The sequence below is a fragment of the Castor canadensis genome, chromosome 14 (genome assembly GCF_047511655.1).
Source record: "Castor canadensis chromosome 14, mCasCan1.hap1v2, whole genome shotgun sequence".
Taxonomy (NCBI): Eukaryota; Metazoa; Chordata; class Mammalia; order Rodentia; family Castoridae; genus Castor; species Castor canadensis.
In genome coordinates this window covers 3,462,266-3,478,789 of record NC_133399.1, presented here as the reverse complement: position 1 = coordinate 3,478,789, position 16,524 = coordinate 3,462,266, and the positions used below count along the sequence as shown (strand labels likewise).

The 16,524-nt window shown below is 39.5% G+C and overlaps 1 protein-coding gene across 1 annotated transcript; it reads left to right on the top strand.

Moving 5' to 3' along the window:
- Positions 1–9,153: 9,153 nt before the first annotated feature.
- LOC109680402 (ubiquitin-conjugating enzyme E2 D3) lies at positions 9,154–9,914 on the top strand. Its single transcript, XM_020155256.2, has one exon. It carries the CDS (start codon positions 9,412–9,414, stop codon positions 9,853–9,855), a length of 444 nt encoding a protein of 147 aa, XP_020010845.1. The 5' UTR covers positions 9,154–9,411; the 3' UTR covers positions 9,856–9,914.
- Positions 9,915–16,524: the final 6,610 nt, after the last annotated feature.

Here is a 16,524-nt window from a genome sequence, read left to right as displayed (position 1 = left end):
GACTACATAAAATTAAAAAGCTTCTGCACAACAAGAGAAATGGTCTCTAAACTGAAGACACCACTCACAGAGTGGGAGAAAATATTTGCCAGCCATACATCAGACAAAGGACTGATAACCAGAATACACAGGAAGCTCAAAAAACTAAACTCTGCTAAAATCAATGAACCAATAAGGAAATGGGCAACTGAACTAAACAGAACTTTTTCAAAAGAAGAAATTCAAATGGCAAAAAAAAACACATGAAAAAATGCTCACCATCTTTGGACATAAAGGAAATGCAAATCAAAACCACACTAAGATTCCACCTCACCCCTGATACAATAGCTATCATCAAAAACACAACCAACAGCAAATGTTGGCGAGGATGTGGAGAAAAAGGAACCCTTGTACACTGCTGGTGGGAATGCAAGCTAGTACAACCACTCTGGAAAAAAATATGGAGGCTTCTTAAAAATCTAAACATAAATCTGCCATATGATCCAGCAATCCCACTCCTTGGGATATACCCAAAGGATTGCAACTCAGGTTATTCCAGAGGCACCTGCATACCCATGTTTATTGCAGCACTATTCACAATAGCCAAGTTATGGAAACAGCCAAGATGCCCCACTACTGATGAATGGATTAAGAAAATGTGGTATTTATACACAATGGACTTCTACTCAGCCATGAAGAAGAATGAAATCTTACCATTCACAAGTAAATGGATGGAACTGGAGAACATCATTCTGAGTGAGGTTAGCCAGGCTCAGAAGACCAAAAAATCATACGTTCTCCCTCATATACAGAGTTTAGATCTAGGGAAAATGCAGCAATGTGGTTGGACTTGGGTCACACACTAAGGGGAGAGCACATATGGGAGGTAAGGGGATGAGTAGGAAACCCAAAAGTTGAAAGTGTTTGATGTCCCCACTGCAGAGGAGCCAATACAGAAACCTTAATGCAACAGAGGTCAATATGGGAAGGTGATCAGGAACTAGTGAAAAGGTCAGGTAAAGATGAATCAGTTTGGGTTGAAATACATCTGTGCATGGAAGCAATGCTAGGAATCTCTCTTTTCCACAACAATGAAAAGAACTCATACAAAATACAGTGTGTAAAATACAGTTCTTCACAGGATAAAAATGAATTGACTGACACCATTTCTGAGAAACGCTGACACAGAACTCACTAGACAAAGGTTTAGAGGTAACCGCCTATAATCACAAGGGTACAGGAAACCATGGTGAAAGAACTAAAGAAAAGCAGGAAAAGCATGTGTGAATAAAGTAATGCCAACAAATTAGAAATGTTCAAAAGCACCATATAGAAATTATGCACGTTCAAAATTCAAGGTAAATGGAGCCATCCCTATAGGTATTTAATTGTGACTGAGTGACAGTACAATGAATCAAATAACATGAATCTGAAGTGATTTAACTTATGCAAACTGAAAAAGAGAATAAAAATTCCAGTGAACAGAATGGGTCACCACTATATAAGCACTGCATGAATTTTTTTTGGTGGTTCATGAATTTTCTAGGCAAATGCTCTGCACTTGAGCTATGAGGCCAACCCTATAACTGCATAAATTTGTGAAGAAAGTTCTCTAAAAAAGAAGGAAATAGTTCAAAATTAAGAACTGGGATACATAAAAGAGTGGTAAGAAAGAATTAAATGTTGGTGCAACACAATCTTTCTTTTCCTTATTCCTTATTTGCAGTTTTAGCAGGTCCTGCAAATAGCCCTGCAACTTTCTTATTTGAATAAACTTTGCCCAAATTGCAATGATATGCTAGTAGAAGACAGAAAACAGAATGAGACGAAAATGTCAAAAGAAAGGTCCACATTAAATGAGAATGCAGAAAAACACAGGAAGATGGAAAACACAAAAAAAACCCCACAACAAACAAATCAGCAGAAAACAGGAAGTAGAAAAAAGAAAAACCTAAATAGAAAATACTAACAGTGGAACCTACTACTCCAAATGTGTCAATAATCATTTTAAATATGAATTATCTGAATACACCAATTAAAAGCAGAGTGACATGATCTATTAGAAAATAAGTTCCTAGCTGGGTATCAGTTGGTTATGAATATAATTCTAGCCATTCAGGAGGCAGAGATCAGAAAGATAGTGGTTCGAAGCCAGCCACAAGCAAATAGTTCTCGAGACCCTATCTAGAAAATACCCAACCCAGTCTGGGAGCCAGTGGCTCACACCTGTAATCCTAGCTACTCAGGAGGCAGAGATCAGGGGAATTACAGTTTGAAACCAGTCCAGGCAAATAGTTTGCAAGACCCTATCTCAAAAATACCCATCACACACACAAAAAAAGGGCTGGCAGAGTGGCTCCAGGAGAAGGCCCTGAGTTCAAGACCCAGTACCCCAGCAAAGAAGAAAATACCTACCCCAAAACAGGGCTGGTAGAGTGGCTCAAGTGATAGAGTAGCTGCCTACCAAGTGTGAGGCCAGAGTTCAAACCTCGGTGCCATCAAAAAAGGAAAACACGACTGCGGATATGCAGAGATAATCTTAAGGAATCAAAATTCCTGTTGGATAGGAGAAATGAGCTCACTAGATCTTTTACACAAAAGGGTGATTATAGTTTACGATATTTTATTGTGTTCTGGAAAATTGTGATAGGATAGGAATTTATGTGATTTCACCAAAAAAATGATAGGTATGTTAAGCATGTGCTAATTACCTCAATTCACACATTTAACAAGTGTAAGGCCAGGCACAGGTGGCTCACTCCTGTAATCCTAGCTACTCAGGAGGCAGAGATCAGGAAGATAGTGGCTTGAAGGCAGCCTGGGCAAATAGTTTGAGAGATCCTGTCTCAAAAAACCCTTCACAAAAATAGGACTGGTGGAGTGACTCAAGGCTCTGAGTTCAAGCCCCAGTACTGCAAAAAAACAAAAAGAGAGAAAAAACCCAAGTATGTATGTAGTTCAAATGATTATGTTTAAATTACATATTTATTCTATTTTCATGTATAAACTTGATCTACTAGAACTATACGAGTAAGAATTTTACACAGAAAGCAGGGTCTCCTGACGCACACCTATAATCCTGGCTACTTGGGACAGGAGAACTGGATGACTGTTAGTGCAGGTCAGCCTGGGGAAAGTTACTGAGACCCATGTCAATAAAAGCTGCATGTGGTGGCATGTGTCAGTCATCTCAGATATGTGGTAAGCATAAGTACATCAACTGTGACCAAGTGAGATGCTATTCCCAAAACAACTCAAGCAAAAAGGACTGTGGAGCTGGCAGAATGGCCCAAGTGGTAGCATAAGGCCCTGAGTTCAAGCCAGGCAGAGAATCTTGACCCCGCTGCAGGCTCCATCCAGGGAGGTGGTGGAGCCTTCAGAAAGAAAGAGAAGGCTGAAGAGGACCAATATTTCCAAGAGAAGACTAAACAACAACTGATAGCCTTGAAGAAACATCATGAAGATGAGATCAAGATCACGAGGAGATTAAACATCTGCAGAAACAAGTTGAATGGCGTTAAGCAGAAGATCAAAAAGCTAAAATATATTAATTAAATGCACACAGTTCCCCATAGAATGGCATATACTGTTAACTACTTGTATGTAGCCATAGCTCCTGTTTAATTAATACTTGGTCTGTGAGCTACTAGCATAATAAATTGTTATCAGAGAAAAAAAATTCAAAAGAGGCCTGAAGTCACTGGTTCGAACCTGTGACTGTAGCTACTCAGGATCTATCAGGAAGTTTGCAGTTGGAAGCCATCCTTGGCAATTGCTTGGTCAAGTGATGGACTGCTTATCTAGCAAGCTCAAAGTCCTGAGTTCAAACTCCAGTACTTCCAAAAAAATTACAATATGTATATGCATACACAACAGAATGTTATTCAGCCATCAATATTGAAATTTATCCAGGCCCCTGTAGCTGACATTTGTAATCCCAGCTACTTAGGAGGCAGAGGTCAGGAGGATCACAGTTCAAAGCCAGCCTGGGCAAATAGTTTGCAAGACCCTACCTTGAAAAAACCTATCACAAAAAAGGGCTGGTGTAGTGGCTCAAGGTGTAGGCCCTGAGTTCAAACCCCAGTACCAAAAAAAAAAAAATAACTGAAATCCTGACACATGGAGAAAAATGGAAGGAACAGTTCTGAGCAGAACTAGTCACACACAAGAAGATAAATATCACATGCTTTCTCTTATGTGTGGAAACTAAAAAAAAATAAGTGAGCTGAAGGTAGCAGGGCCTATCGGAGATTAAAAGAATGAGGAGTTGGTCATGGCAGCACACGTTTGTAACCCTGGCATTTGGGAGGCTGGGAACAGGATCACTAGTTTGAGGACAGTTTGGGCTACAGAGCAACATCCTGTTTCAAATAAAATTGAAAAAATAAGACAAAGTAAAGCAAAATAAAACAAAATTCAAGGCCTAGAGGCCTGGTTCAGGATCTAGAGCACCTGCTTTGCAAGTGCTAAGCCCCAAGTTCAAACCCCAATTCCACCACCGAAAAAAAGAAAAAAAAAACCATGAGGAAAAGAGGAGAGGACAGGAAACTCTATTAGGTAGGGTGGACATGATCAAGGCATAATACATGCATGTATAGAAATGTCACAGTGAAACCATTGATTTGTGTAATTAATTAATGCACACTAATAAAAAAGAGGAAAGGAACATGAAGGAGGTAAGACATGCCAATGAAGCAGAACATCTGCCATAAATGCAAATGTAAATTGTACTGTGCAGAATAACACATGATAGAAAAATGACCAAAACATGTTTAGCTCAAGATAAAACACCATTGGAGGTATGACTGGCAGACATGGGTGTGAGGATGAATGTCAGTGGCCCTGCTCAGGATAAAAAGCTCCTGAAAAACAGTAACTGCCTAGCAAGTGTTAGGGCTAGATTTTAAACCCCAGGACCACAAGACAACAAGAAAAAAACAAGAATTTGAAATAGGAAACAAGATCCATGGCCTTGAATGAGGAATCAACTAAATAAAAAGTGATGGCCATAGCAAACAAGCTATGTTTCAGTGCATGAGTGATGCACTGAAACCCTCCACTGCCATTTCCTCTAATTTGAATTTTACCACAGTCTACAGTCCATTTAGTTTTCCCTAAAATCCAGAGAATGTACACTGCATTTGTCCTCAGATACTGATGTGCTGTTTTCCACAGCAATGGAAAGAAACCCTGAAAAGTCCTGACCACCATGAGCACTGCCACCCATGCATAAGGTGCTTGGCATCCTTTTTTTCTTTTTGAAAGACAGACCCATAATGCTTTTCTTCAAAATTCCTTCACTAGTCACTTATTTGAAAGTTTAAAGACTGCAAAATGGAATGAAGACTGCCAACTGAAAAGTCACAAAAGAATCTAATGACTGCCCAAGACTGAGTTATGAATCCTCAAGAGGATTAACAGGAATTTTATGCTGTTATTATTGCTTAATCTCACCACAAACATTTCATTTATTCTTTTGTGAGTATACTTTATCAAGTGTAATTTAAACAGACCGTTAAATTTGAGAAAGAATATACTCATTTTGATGTTTACCTTCCTTGTAATGTGCTGTGTAGTTGGAATTAACACTGAATGGTAATAAAGAAAACAGCACATAGCTAGGCACCTGTGGCTCTTATCTGTAATCCTAGCTACTTGGGAGGCAGAGATCAGGAACACTGCAGTTTGAGACCTGCCTGAGAAAACAGTTCGAGACACTCCCCCAAAACAAATCACACCTAAAAAAGGACTTGTGGGTGACTGAAGTGGTAGATTGCCACCCTACCAAGCCTTAGGCCGAGTACAAACCCCAGTAACACGGTGGGTGGGGAGAAAGCAGCACAAGTTACAAGAGATCTGCAGGCATGGCTCAAGTAGTACAGCACTAGACCAGCCACAGCAAGGCACTGAGTTCAATTTCAGGATCACCAAAACCAAGTCCCAACACAAGATCCTCTTTAGGCAGATGTCATAGTGCATACTGGCCATCAGGAAGGAGAGCAGCTTAGAAAGTCAGGGCAAGAACACAGGAGGCAGCCAATGTCCAGACATCCTGCTTTTGGTGTAGGCTTCTGTGGTCACCTGCAGAGCTGAAGTTGTGATGTGGACATGGAGAATACATAATACAAAACTGAGAGCATAGGTAACGCTTATTCCTCATGTAACTGAGGGTTTGGAGAGAGTGGTGCAGGGAGAATGGAGCAGGTCTCATGAGCAGGTAGCAAGTATCTTGAGAGAGCAAGGAAACAAGTTTGGTCTGAGAGCTTTACTGAAGTTAATAGCGATGCTATGGTGAGAATTCATTCCCACTCCAGGAGCAGAGGTTTGGCTGGCCTGTTTCCTACCATCTCCATAGGAGGGAGCCCCCAGACTTTTGATCACCTTCTCCTGATGTAAGAAACAAGGGGAAGAAGGAACATTGAGGGTTAAACCCTCTGACCAAACATCAAAAAAAAGGAGTCACACACTTGCTATTTCCATTCCAACACACCAGGACATGGAAGGGGACATTCCCATCATATAAGAAAAAAGCAAAGGAATGTCAGATCAAAACCTCTTTTTGCTGGGCACCAGTGGCTCAAGCCTATAATCCTAGTACTCAGGAGACAGCGATCAGGAGGATTGGTTTGAAGTCAGCCCAGACAAATAGTTTTGAGAAACCCTATCTTGAAAATACTCATCACAAAAAAGGCTGGTGGAGTGACACAAGGTGAAGGCCTTGGGTTTAAATACCTCAAGGAAAACAAACAAACAAACACAAACTCTTTTTGCCCAGTGCCAGTGGCTCATGCCTGCAATCCTAGGCTCTCAGGAGGCAGAGATGAGGAGGATCATGGTTTGAGGCCAGCCAGGGCAAAAAGAAAAAAAAGTGAAACCCTATCTCAAAAACACCAGACACCAAAAAAAAGGGCTCAAGTGGCAGACAGCCTGCCTAGCAAGCATGACACCCTGAGTTCAAACCTCAATAGTGCAAAAATACAAAACCATAAAAAACTCAGTTGAAGTTAAAGAAAGAAATCCAATTTATTGTCCCCAAACTAGAGACACAGGTTGACAGAGAGAAGCATGACTTACTCCTAACAGAAACCTATTAGCATAAGGATGGGAGGAAAACTAAGTGTCCCAGATGAACTTCTGAAGGCTGAAAGAGGATAAGGTTGGGAGTTAAAGCCATTACAGGGCCCAGATTTAGAGGGCCTACAAATTTGTGGGCTTTTTTTTTGGTCCTGGGGTTTGAACTCAGGGCCTCACACTTGCAAGACAGGCACTCTTACTGTTTGCCTCACTCTGCCAGCCCTTTTTTGTGATGTGTTTTTTCAAGATAAGGTCTGGAAAACTATCTGCCAGGCAGGGCTGGCTTCAAACCATGACCTTCCCTGATCTCTGCATCCTGAGTAACTAGGATTACAGATCTTAGCCACTGGCACTTGGCTCAAATTTTTGTTTTAATCCTGAAAACTGACAAAGTTCTCATAGAAAAAAAGTAAAATTAATTCTTTCTTTCAACAATGGTTTGGTGGAATGAAGCCATTGTGAAAATTCTGGGTTTTTTAAAAGTTATGTCTTAAAAAGTCTTTCCCAACATGTTAATCAACCAAAAGATTTTTAAAGACAATAGTTTGGAGACAAGAGAAAAACCATTTTGACCACCTTGAATCATTCTCCCTCAACCAGTATAAAGGATAACCAGATTTCCCAATGTACTTTATTAGACTATATATTTATTTTTTTCATGGTTCTGTGGTTTGAACTCAGAGCATGCTTGCTAGGCAGGTACTTTACCATTTGAGCCACTCTACCAGGTCTTTTCTATACTGCATATTTTTGACATAGGGTCTCACCAACTATTTGCCAAGATTGGTTTCAAACCAAAATCCTCTCGATCTCTGCCTCTTGTGTAGCTAGGATTATAGCCAAGAGTCAGGGAAGCATGGCCTATTTGGTTATTTAAATGTCTGCATATTGAGTCTGACACTGGTGGCTAATGCTTGTAATCCTAGCTACCTGGGAAGCATAGAACAGAAGGATCAAGGTCCAGATCAGCATGGGCAAAGATAAGATCCTATCTTCAAAATACCCAAGGTAAAATGGGCTGGTGGAGTGGCTTAAGTGATAGAGTCCCTGCCTAGCAAGGGTGAGGCCAGGAGTTCAAACTCTAGTACTGCTGGAAAAAAAATCTAAAAAGCCAAAGTCAGGTAAAACTCTGTGATACATAGATGGCAAAGCTATAAGAAACATCTGTAAAATCCATCCTGGGTTACCTCTGGATGAGGAACTACATGAGAACAGGCAGACACACCAGCAATGACCATGGATTCACCTGCATGGAGTCCTGTGAATGTTTACATTCATACTTAAACTTGGTATGAAACAATTTCTTATGAGAATTCTCCTTGCTGCTTCTGTTTTCTTTTTTAGGAGTTTCAACAGAATTAAAATATCTCTGAGTATCTTTTGCATGGAAGTCAGGTTCTAACACTTGCTAGGCAGGCACTGCAACACTTGAGCCACTCTCCCAGCACTTTTTTTTTTTATTTCTTGGTTTTTCTTTTTTTGTTGCTGGAATTGAATACAGAGCCTCACACATGCTAGGCAGGTACTCTACCACAGAGCTATATCCCAGCCCAAAGAAAAACACAACCCTAAGCTCAAATGACAATACAAAATTCTTAACCTGCTTAGGTAAAGTATTGTTTAGCTACTCAAGAGGCAGAAATCAGCAGGAAAGCAGTTCCAAGTGAGACCCCCACATCAAAATACCCAACACAAAACTGAGCTGCTAGAGTCGCTGAAGTGTTAAGAGTGCCTGCCTAACCAAGGTGAGGCCCTGAGTTCAAGCCCCAGTACTGAAAAAAAATTAAAAAGAAAAGCCATCTGGGCTCTGGGGGCTCATGCCTGTAAACCTAGCTACTCACGGGGCAGAGATCAGGAGGACTGAGGTGTGAGGCCAGGCTGGGCAAATAGTTGTGAGACCCTATGTAAAAAAAACCCATAACAAAAAGGGTTAGTGCAGTGGTTCAAGGTGTAGGCCCTGTTTTCAAACCTCAGTACGCCAAAAGAAAGAAAGAAAATCCAGGTGCTGGATGTTCACACATGTAATCCTAGATACTCAGGAGGCAGAGGTTAGGAGGATCTCAGCCACACTGGGCAAACAGTTCACAAGACCCTATCTCAAAAAAAAATCACAAGAGCGGACATCTTGTGGCTGTGTCGTGCGCGTGAGCCCCGTAGGGCCGGGGAGGCACCAGCTGCCGCGCGGGGAGGAGGCCGAGGCCGCTGCTTGAGGGAGGCCCCGGCCCCTCTGCGCCTGTCTGGCAGAGACGGTGTGAGACGAAGAGACAATCCTTCCCCGCCGCCCGGATAATCAAAAGAGCATTGGCCGGACATTTGAGCACACCGAGATAGAGAGGAGCCAGGCGGAAAGCACAGACTATGGCGCTGAAACGGATTAATAAGGAACTTAGTGATTTGGCCCGTGACCCTCCAGCACAATGTTCTGCAGGTCCAGTTGGGGATGATATGTTTCACTGGCAAGCTACAATTATGGGACCTAATGACAGCCCATATCAAGGCGGTGTATTCTTTTTGACAATTCATTTTCCTACAGACTACCCCTTCAAACCACCTAAGGTTGCATTTACAACAAGAATTTATCATCCAAATATTAACAGTAATGGCAGCATTTGTCTCGATATTCTAAGATCACAGTGGTCTCCTGCTTTAACTATTTCTAAAGTTCTTTTATCCATTTGTTCACTGCTATGTGATCCAAACCCAGATGACCCCCTAGTGCCAGAGATTGCACGGATCTATAAAACAGACAGAGATAAGTACAACAGAATATCTCGGGAATGGACTCAGAAGTATGCCATGTGATGCTACCTTAAAGTCAGAATAACCTGCATTATAGCTGGAATAAACTTTAAATTACTGTTCCTTTTTTTGATTTTCTTATCCGGCTGCTCCCCTATCAGACCTCATCTTTTTTAATTTTATTTTTTGTTTACCTCCCTCCATTCATTCACATGCTCATCTGAGAAGAATTAAGTTCTTCCAGCTTTGGACAATAACTGCTTTTAGAAACTGTAAAGTAGTTACAAGAGAACAGTTGCCCAAGATTCAGAAATTTTTTAAAAAATGGAGCATGTGTATTATGTGGCCAATGTCTTCACTATTAACTTGGTTATGAGACTAAACCATTCCTCACTGCTCTAACACGCTGAAGAAATCATCTGAGGGGGAGGGAGATGGATGCTCAGTTGTCACATCAAAGGAAGCAGCGTTATTTTAGCAGCATCCCTTCTTGTTTAGGCCTTCCACTGTTAGAGTGTTGAGGTAATATGAAATACTTTATGCTCATAACTGATGTGGCTGGAGAATTGGTATTGAATTTATAGCATCAGCAGAACAGAAAATGTGATGTATTTTATGCATGTCAATAAAGGAATGACCTGTTCTTGTTCTACAGAGAATGGAAATTGGAAGTCAAAACACCCTTTGTATTCCAAAATAGGGTCTCAAAACATTTTGTAATTTTCATTTAAATTGTTAGGAGGCTTGGAGCTATTAGTTAATCTATCTTCCAATACACTGTTTAATATAGCACTGAATAAATGATGCAAGTTGTCAACGGATGAGTGATCAACTAATAGCTCTGCTAGTAATTGATTTATTTTTCTTCAATAAAGTTGCATAAACCAAAAAAAAAAATCACAAAAAGGTGGTGCCCCTATCTTGGGCTGGTTATTATTAAAAACAGGGAAGGCAATATGTGTCTGTTTAGATGCAGAAATGAGGGAAGCCTTGCAAACTGCTGAGGGGAATGTAAGCTAGTGTATTCATTCTGTAAAACACTATGGAAGCTTCTCAAAAAAAAATCAACAACAGTGGATTTACCACATCATCCAAAGGATATTAAATAAGTATGCCTAAGTATCATCTACGGACCCCTGTTAATTCAAAATAGTCAAGATACACGATCAACCTATGTTTTCAACAAAGGGTGAGTGCATTTTATATCTCTAGCTCTGTCTATATATCTACATACATCTATATCTATATCACTAGAACATCCTACATACAGGGATACTGCTAAGCCTCTAAAGAAGAAGGAAACCCTGTAATTTTTGTCAACAGAGATTAACCTAGAGAACATTATGTTCAGTGAAAGAATCCAAAAAGTAAAAAAAGATAAACAGTTCCTATTCTCAGTCAGAGGCAGAGTGTTTAAATGTTAAACAGATGCAGACAGAGTGTGGAATTGTGGTTATCATAGGCTGAGAAGGACGTGGAATGAGAGATACTGTTAAAAGAAACAAGTTTTCAGTTAGAAGTAATTTCAAGAGATCAGTCATCATACTCAATACCACTAATAACTACACTGTATGCCAGAAAACTGCTGAGAACAGAGTCCAAGTGTCTGCACCACTGAAAATGTCAAGTATGAGAGGCAATGTGTATGTCAAATAACTTGACATAGTTATCAGAAAATACATACATACATCAAAGCATCTTGCTGTGAAACATAAAATTTATGCTTGTCAATAAAAAAAAACTTTGTGATAAAAAATAAATAAGAGATTTAAGGGCTGAGATGTGGCTTAAGTGATAGAGTGCCTGCTCAGCAAGCATGAGGCCCTAAATTCAAATCCTAGTATTGCCCAAAAAATAAAAGCAAAAAAAAAATTCTATCACCAACCTTTTCTATGAGGAGTAGTAGAACAAAGGATATGACAACAGCATGTAAGTGTTGGCTCAAGAACACAGTTATTTTTAGTGATGATGTGTGAAACTATATAATGATGAGGACCTGAAACAAAATTCAGTGGACCAGCTCAGAACACCAGGTTGAGGAGTAAATAGTCTGAATTCATCAAGTGCTAGAAATTGCATCATCACTGCTATGCATCCCACTCCATGATTTGTGAAGCATGAAGATCATTTATTTCAGGAGGGGTCACTATTATATGAGTGACACTGGACACCATAAAAAGTACTTTCTGTGAGTTGCAACAGTGGTCATCTGTAACTGAACTCAGCCATTCCCCTGCTTTCTAAAGCACCATGTGGAATTATGTTACCAGAGTTTTGTTGATTCCAACACCTGCTCATTCAAAAACTGCCAAATTTCTCAAAACAGACTTCTAACACAACAACCCATGACCCCTTGAGGGTGCAGGATTAAACAGTCCCATGCGTCAGAACATGGTGGTCCCAAAAGCCTTGTTGAAACATAATGAAGTCATAGATCCTATAGAAGAAGTAGTCCAAACATGTTTTTCACAAGTATATCTTCACCAAGTGGTAGGGTGATAGGTGCAAAGCCTCAGGCCCTGAGATCCCCAGAGTTCCTGGTTAGGACTGAAGTGAATTAGTGAAAAGACAGAGAGGCAGAGCTGCTCTGATCACAATGAAGTAAGGGTGAGTGGGGTCACTGCACTGTGACTGCATTGTTAATTCATCTATTTTGCTTCTGGCTGTGTCTTTGTCTAGCAAGCCAGTCTTTCACATGTTTTCCACAGCTTGAGGACACAGAGTGACAGTGGGAATTGTGGGGAACAAAGAGATTGACTTTTACTGCATGAGATTGAGCCTGTGGACATGATCCAGATCTGTCTTTTCATGTAGATTACACGCAGGCTTTGTATCTGTGTTGAACAGTTCCTGGCATGTTGCTCTTTCTGATTTTTGTCTTCCTACTCCTGAAGCCTTTACACACATCACTGTTGGAAAGTCAGAGGTGTTTGCAGTACTTGAGTCCAACCCTCTACAGAGATGGAGATCTCATGCTTGGTGTATTCTTACCCCTTTACTACATGAAACAGGACGCAGAAATATCCCGGCTCTCCTTTCTATTTCAACCAAAAACTGATGTGCAAGTTACAAGGTAAGGTCTAGATTGTGTGCATGTATTAAGTGTGATTAAGATTCATGTAGGTAAATGTTCTGTGGGTGTATGGGTTCATACCTCTTGAGAATTATGAAAACTGTACAGAAAAACCATACCAGTGAATTCTTACATTTTCTCCTTTACGATTCCACAATTTCTCATTTCCTTTCTTCTGTTCTTCACTCCATTTACAGACAAAGGATAGAACTCAAAATCTTTTGTGTCCCCTCCATCAACCTGATAATCATGATCAGTCACCAGGGAAATTAGAACAAATGAGTGTGATGGGACTTCTGTCTATCCTCGAATAGGAACATGGAGTGGGGCACATGGACATCCTAGACACTAGCCATAGCCCAAGGTCAGTATCAAGATCAGGAACTCACTCCAGGTTTCTACTGCACATTGATGAAGTGTGCCTGAAAGAGAAGCCATGGGTATCCAAAACCCTTACCAGGCTGTGTCTCCTAAAAGATCAATAACTGAATCCTATCACACTTGAGGCATGTCAACGCTGGTCCTGACAGTCGAAAAAAGAAAAGGAAATCATCTTTCAGAAGGCGTAAATGTTCTTCTCTTAGATCCCAATTATTAACTTTTCTAAAAAACAAAAAAAGCACAGGAACTGCATTAATTCTGAGCTTTATGAAACTGTGTGGCATGTGTCTCTAATACCTGAGTCCTCATGTTGATGCTCCATGACAGTTTACCAGCAGACAGCCCATGCTTCCCACAGGCCCCATTGGTTGTCATAGCCAAGTATGCTTCTAAAACATTCAGCAAATGAACATCCTTATGTCCTCAGAAAATGTTTAAGTGATATGCAGTTTGTTTCCATGGAGTGTCTCCATCCTTAGTGGTTCATTTTGACATTATTTAGCACTTGTCACTTCACCAGTTTGTCTATCCCTGGAGGGAGTTATTAGTGGGGCTGCTGACCCTTGAGTTAGACTTCAGCCTGGTCACCTCTCATATGTCTGAGGTCTTCTGCCTGCCCATTATCTGTGCCTTCAAATTGTTTCATTTTTAGTGTTCTTTTTCTTTGTCACTTGGTCTATCATCAGCCAAAGTCTGAAATGGGGTATTTCACGGATATTACTTCATGCATATGAATTTCTCTGTAACTTATAGCTACTTCTTGTGTTCATTCTATTAGAATTAGAGAGGCAGGCAGACATTATTAGAGCACCGAATTTTCCTCGAGTCCTGTTTAAAGAGAAGTATGTGAGCCTTCATCCCATGTCACAAAGCTAGAAACCAGATTTTGCAAACTGCCTTGTGTATTACAGTTAGAGGAGTTTCTGGCCACTCATAATCTTTATTTAATATGTCTAGGATCATCTGGAATATCAAGTCCTACAATTTTTATTCCTAAACTTTTGTAACTCTCAATATGGGAATAGAATGTCACCTTCATTGTGTAATTGTGCTCATCATACCTAATAGTGTATCATGAATGTTGTTTCCTATAAGTAATGGGCATTGTGGTGGGTGTTTTCACCCCTTCCAAGTGTCATTTTGTACCCAAATGGCAACACTTCTTTATCTGATATTGGGTATTTGGGATGTTATTAATTTTGTATGACTATAAATAACACCAAGATGATAACTATTTTAACAAAGTTTGCATTTTTCTGTGAATAAGATAATTGAAACAAAATTATTGAAAATTAGATTGCTCATTCATAAAGCTGTTGCTTCTTCTCTCTAAATACTTGCTGCAAAACCAGCATCTTTTTATTATACCATTTGCACGTTCTAGCATTTATCTCTTCATCCCCCCCAGCCCCAGTGATCACTAATTTGTTTTGCATCTCTAAGATCTGGACATTTCCTACAAGTATATTCATGTCGTTTGTGGTGTTTTATCACAGGTTTTTCCGTATTCTCAAGTTTTATCCATGCTGCAACAGATGTGTGTAGTGTACTTTTCTTATAAAATCCTAATATGTTTGTGTGCTTTGATATTAATTTACTTTTGGTTGCATAGAATAAGATAGGAAGTATTCTTTGATTTGCAATTTTCTGGACACAGTTTCTAGGATTCATATTACTTTTACCTGTAGTAGTTGGTTAAAATTGCCGATCTTTTTTTTGCAAGCTTGGAATCCTGTAATAAATCTTATGCTACTATAATTCTGACTCTGACTTAGATTCCATTTAGCTAATATCTTATGTAGAATGACTGGTTCTGTTTGTATTTATAATGAGACTAAAGCCATTTCAACACATTTTTTGAGTGTATTACATACATATAGTGATGACTTCTACACTAAACACAAGAGTGAAGCTGAGCCTTTGACATATTTCATTTCCTTTGGATAGATACCCAGTAATACAATAACTGCATCATGTGGTAGTCTTGTTTTTAATTTGCTTATGACCTTCCATACTGTTTTCAATAATGGCTGCGCTCATTTACATTCCCATCAACTCTAGGTAAGGGTCCCATTTTCCACACATCTTCTCTAGCACTTTAATCTTTTTATGTGGTACTGGGGATTAAACACAGACCTCATGCTTGCTATGCAAGTGCTCTGCTACTTGACTCTAACACCTTTTCAATAACAGACACTGAAACAGGTTTTGATTTGCATTGTCTTGATGAATAATGATGTTGAGATTTTCTTCATATGCCTGTTAGTTATTTGTGTGTCTTCTTTTGAGAACTGTTTATTTAGGCATTTTTGGCCATTTTTTTCAGAATCAGGTCATTTGTTTTGTTTTCATGATATTGTATTTGTATTCTTCAAATATTTTGAATATCAACTGCTTGTCAAATGTATGCTTTATGAGTATTTTCTCCAATTCTGGGAAATTTCTCTACAATTATTTTTGCAGAGTGAAATTGTGGAGCAATCTTTTTAGCTTAATTTAATCTGTCCATTTTTTTCTTATATCTTAAGCCTTTGGACAGTTGTCCAAAACACTGTTGTTCATTCTACTGTGTTGAGTCAGTCCCTTGTTTTTAACTAGTAGATTTATTGTTTAAGGATTTTATGTTTCAGTCTTTAATCTATTTTGGGTTGATTTTTATCTTGTGGGAGATGGAAGTCTAGTTTTCTGCTTCTGCTTACAGATGGCAAATAGTTCTAGCACCATTAGAAAGATTTTTTTCTCCAATACCTGCCCTTAGCATCTTTGCCCCAAAATCAATTAGCCATGAATGTGTGCATTTACTTCTTAGTGCTCTATTCTCTTTCATTGGCTCATTTATCTGCTTTTATGGAAACAGCATGCTGAGGTTTTGCTTTGTTTTGTGTCATTCTGTTCAGCAAAGTGAACAGAATGTCAGGAAGATTAGGAAGTGATCTATCTCTGAGCCACACTGCAGCCTCTGTATGCTATTTTGGTTACTACAGCTTCATAGGACGTTTTGAAGTGTGGGAGTGTAATGACTTCAGCTTTACTTCCCCATTCCTCAGAATTTCTTTGGCTATTTGGAATCATCTGTCATTTCATAAAAATTCGGGTTTTCTTATCTTATGAAGAGTGTCATTGGCATTATGACTGAGATTGCTGCAAATCTACAGATAGCTTTGTATCATGTGGATAGTTTAGTAATACTGTTTCTTCCAATGAATAAACATGGAGTATCATTCCATATTTTTGTGCCCTCTTCATTTTCTTTCATCAATGTCATAATTCTAATTTTG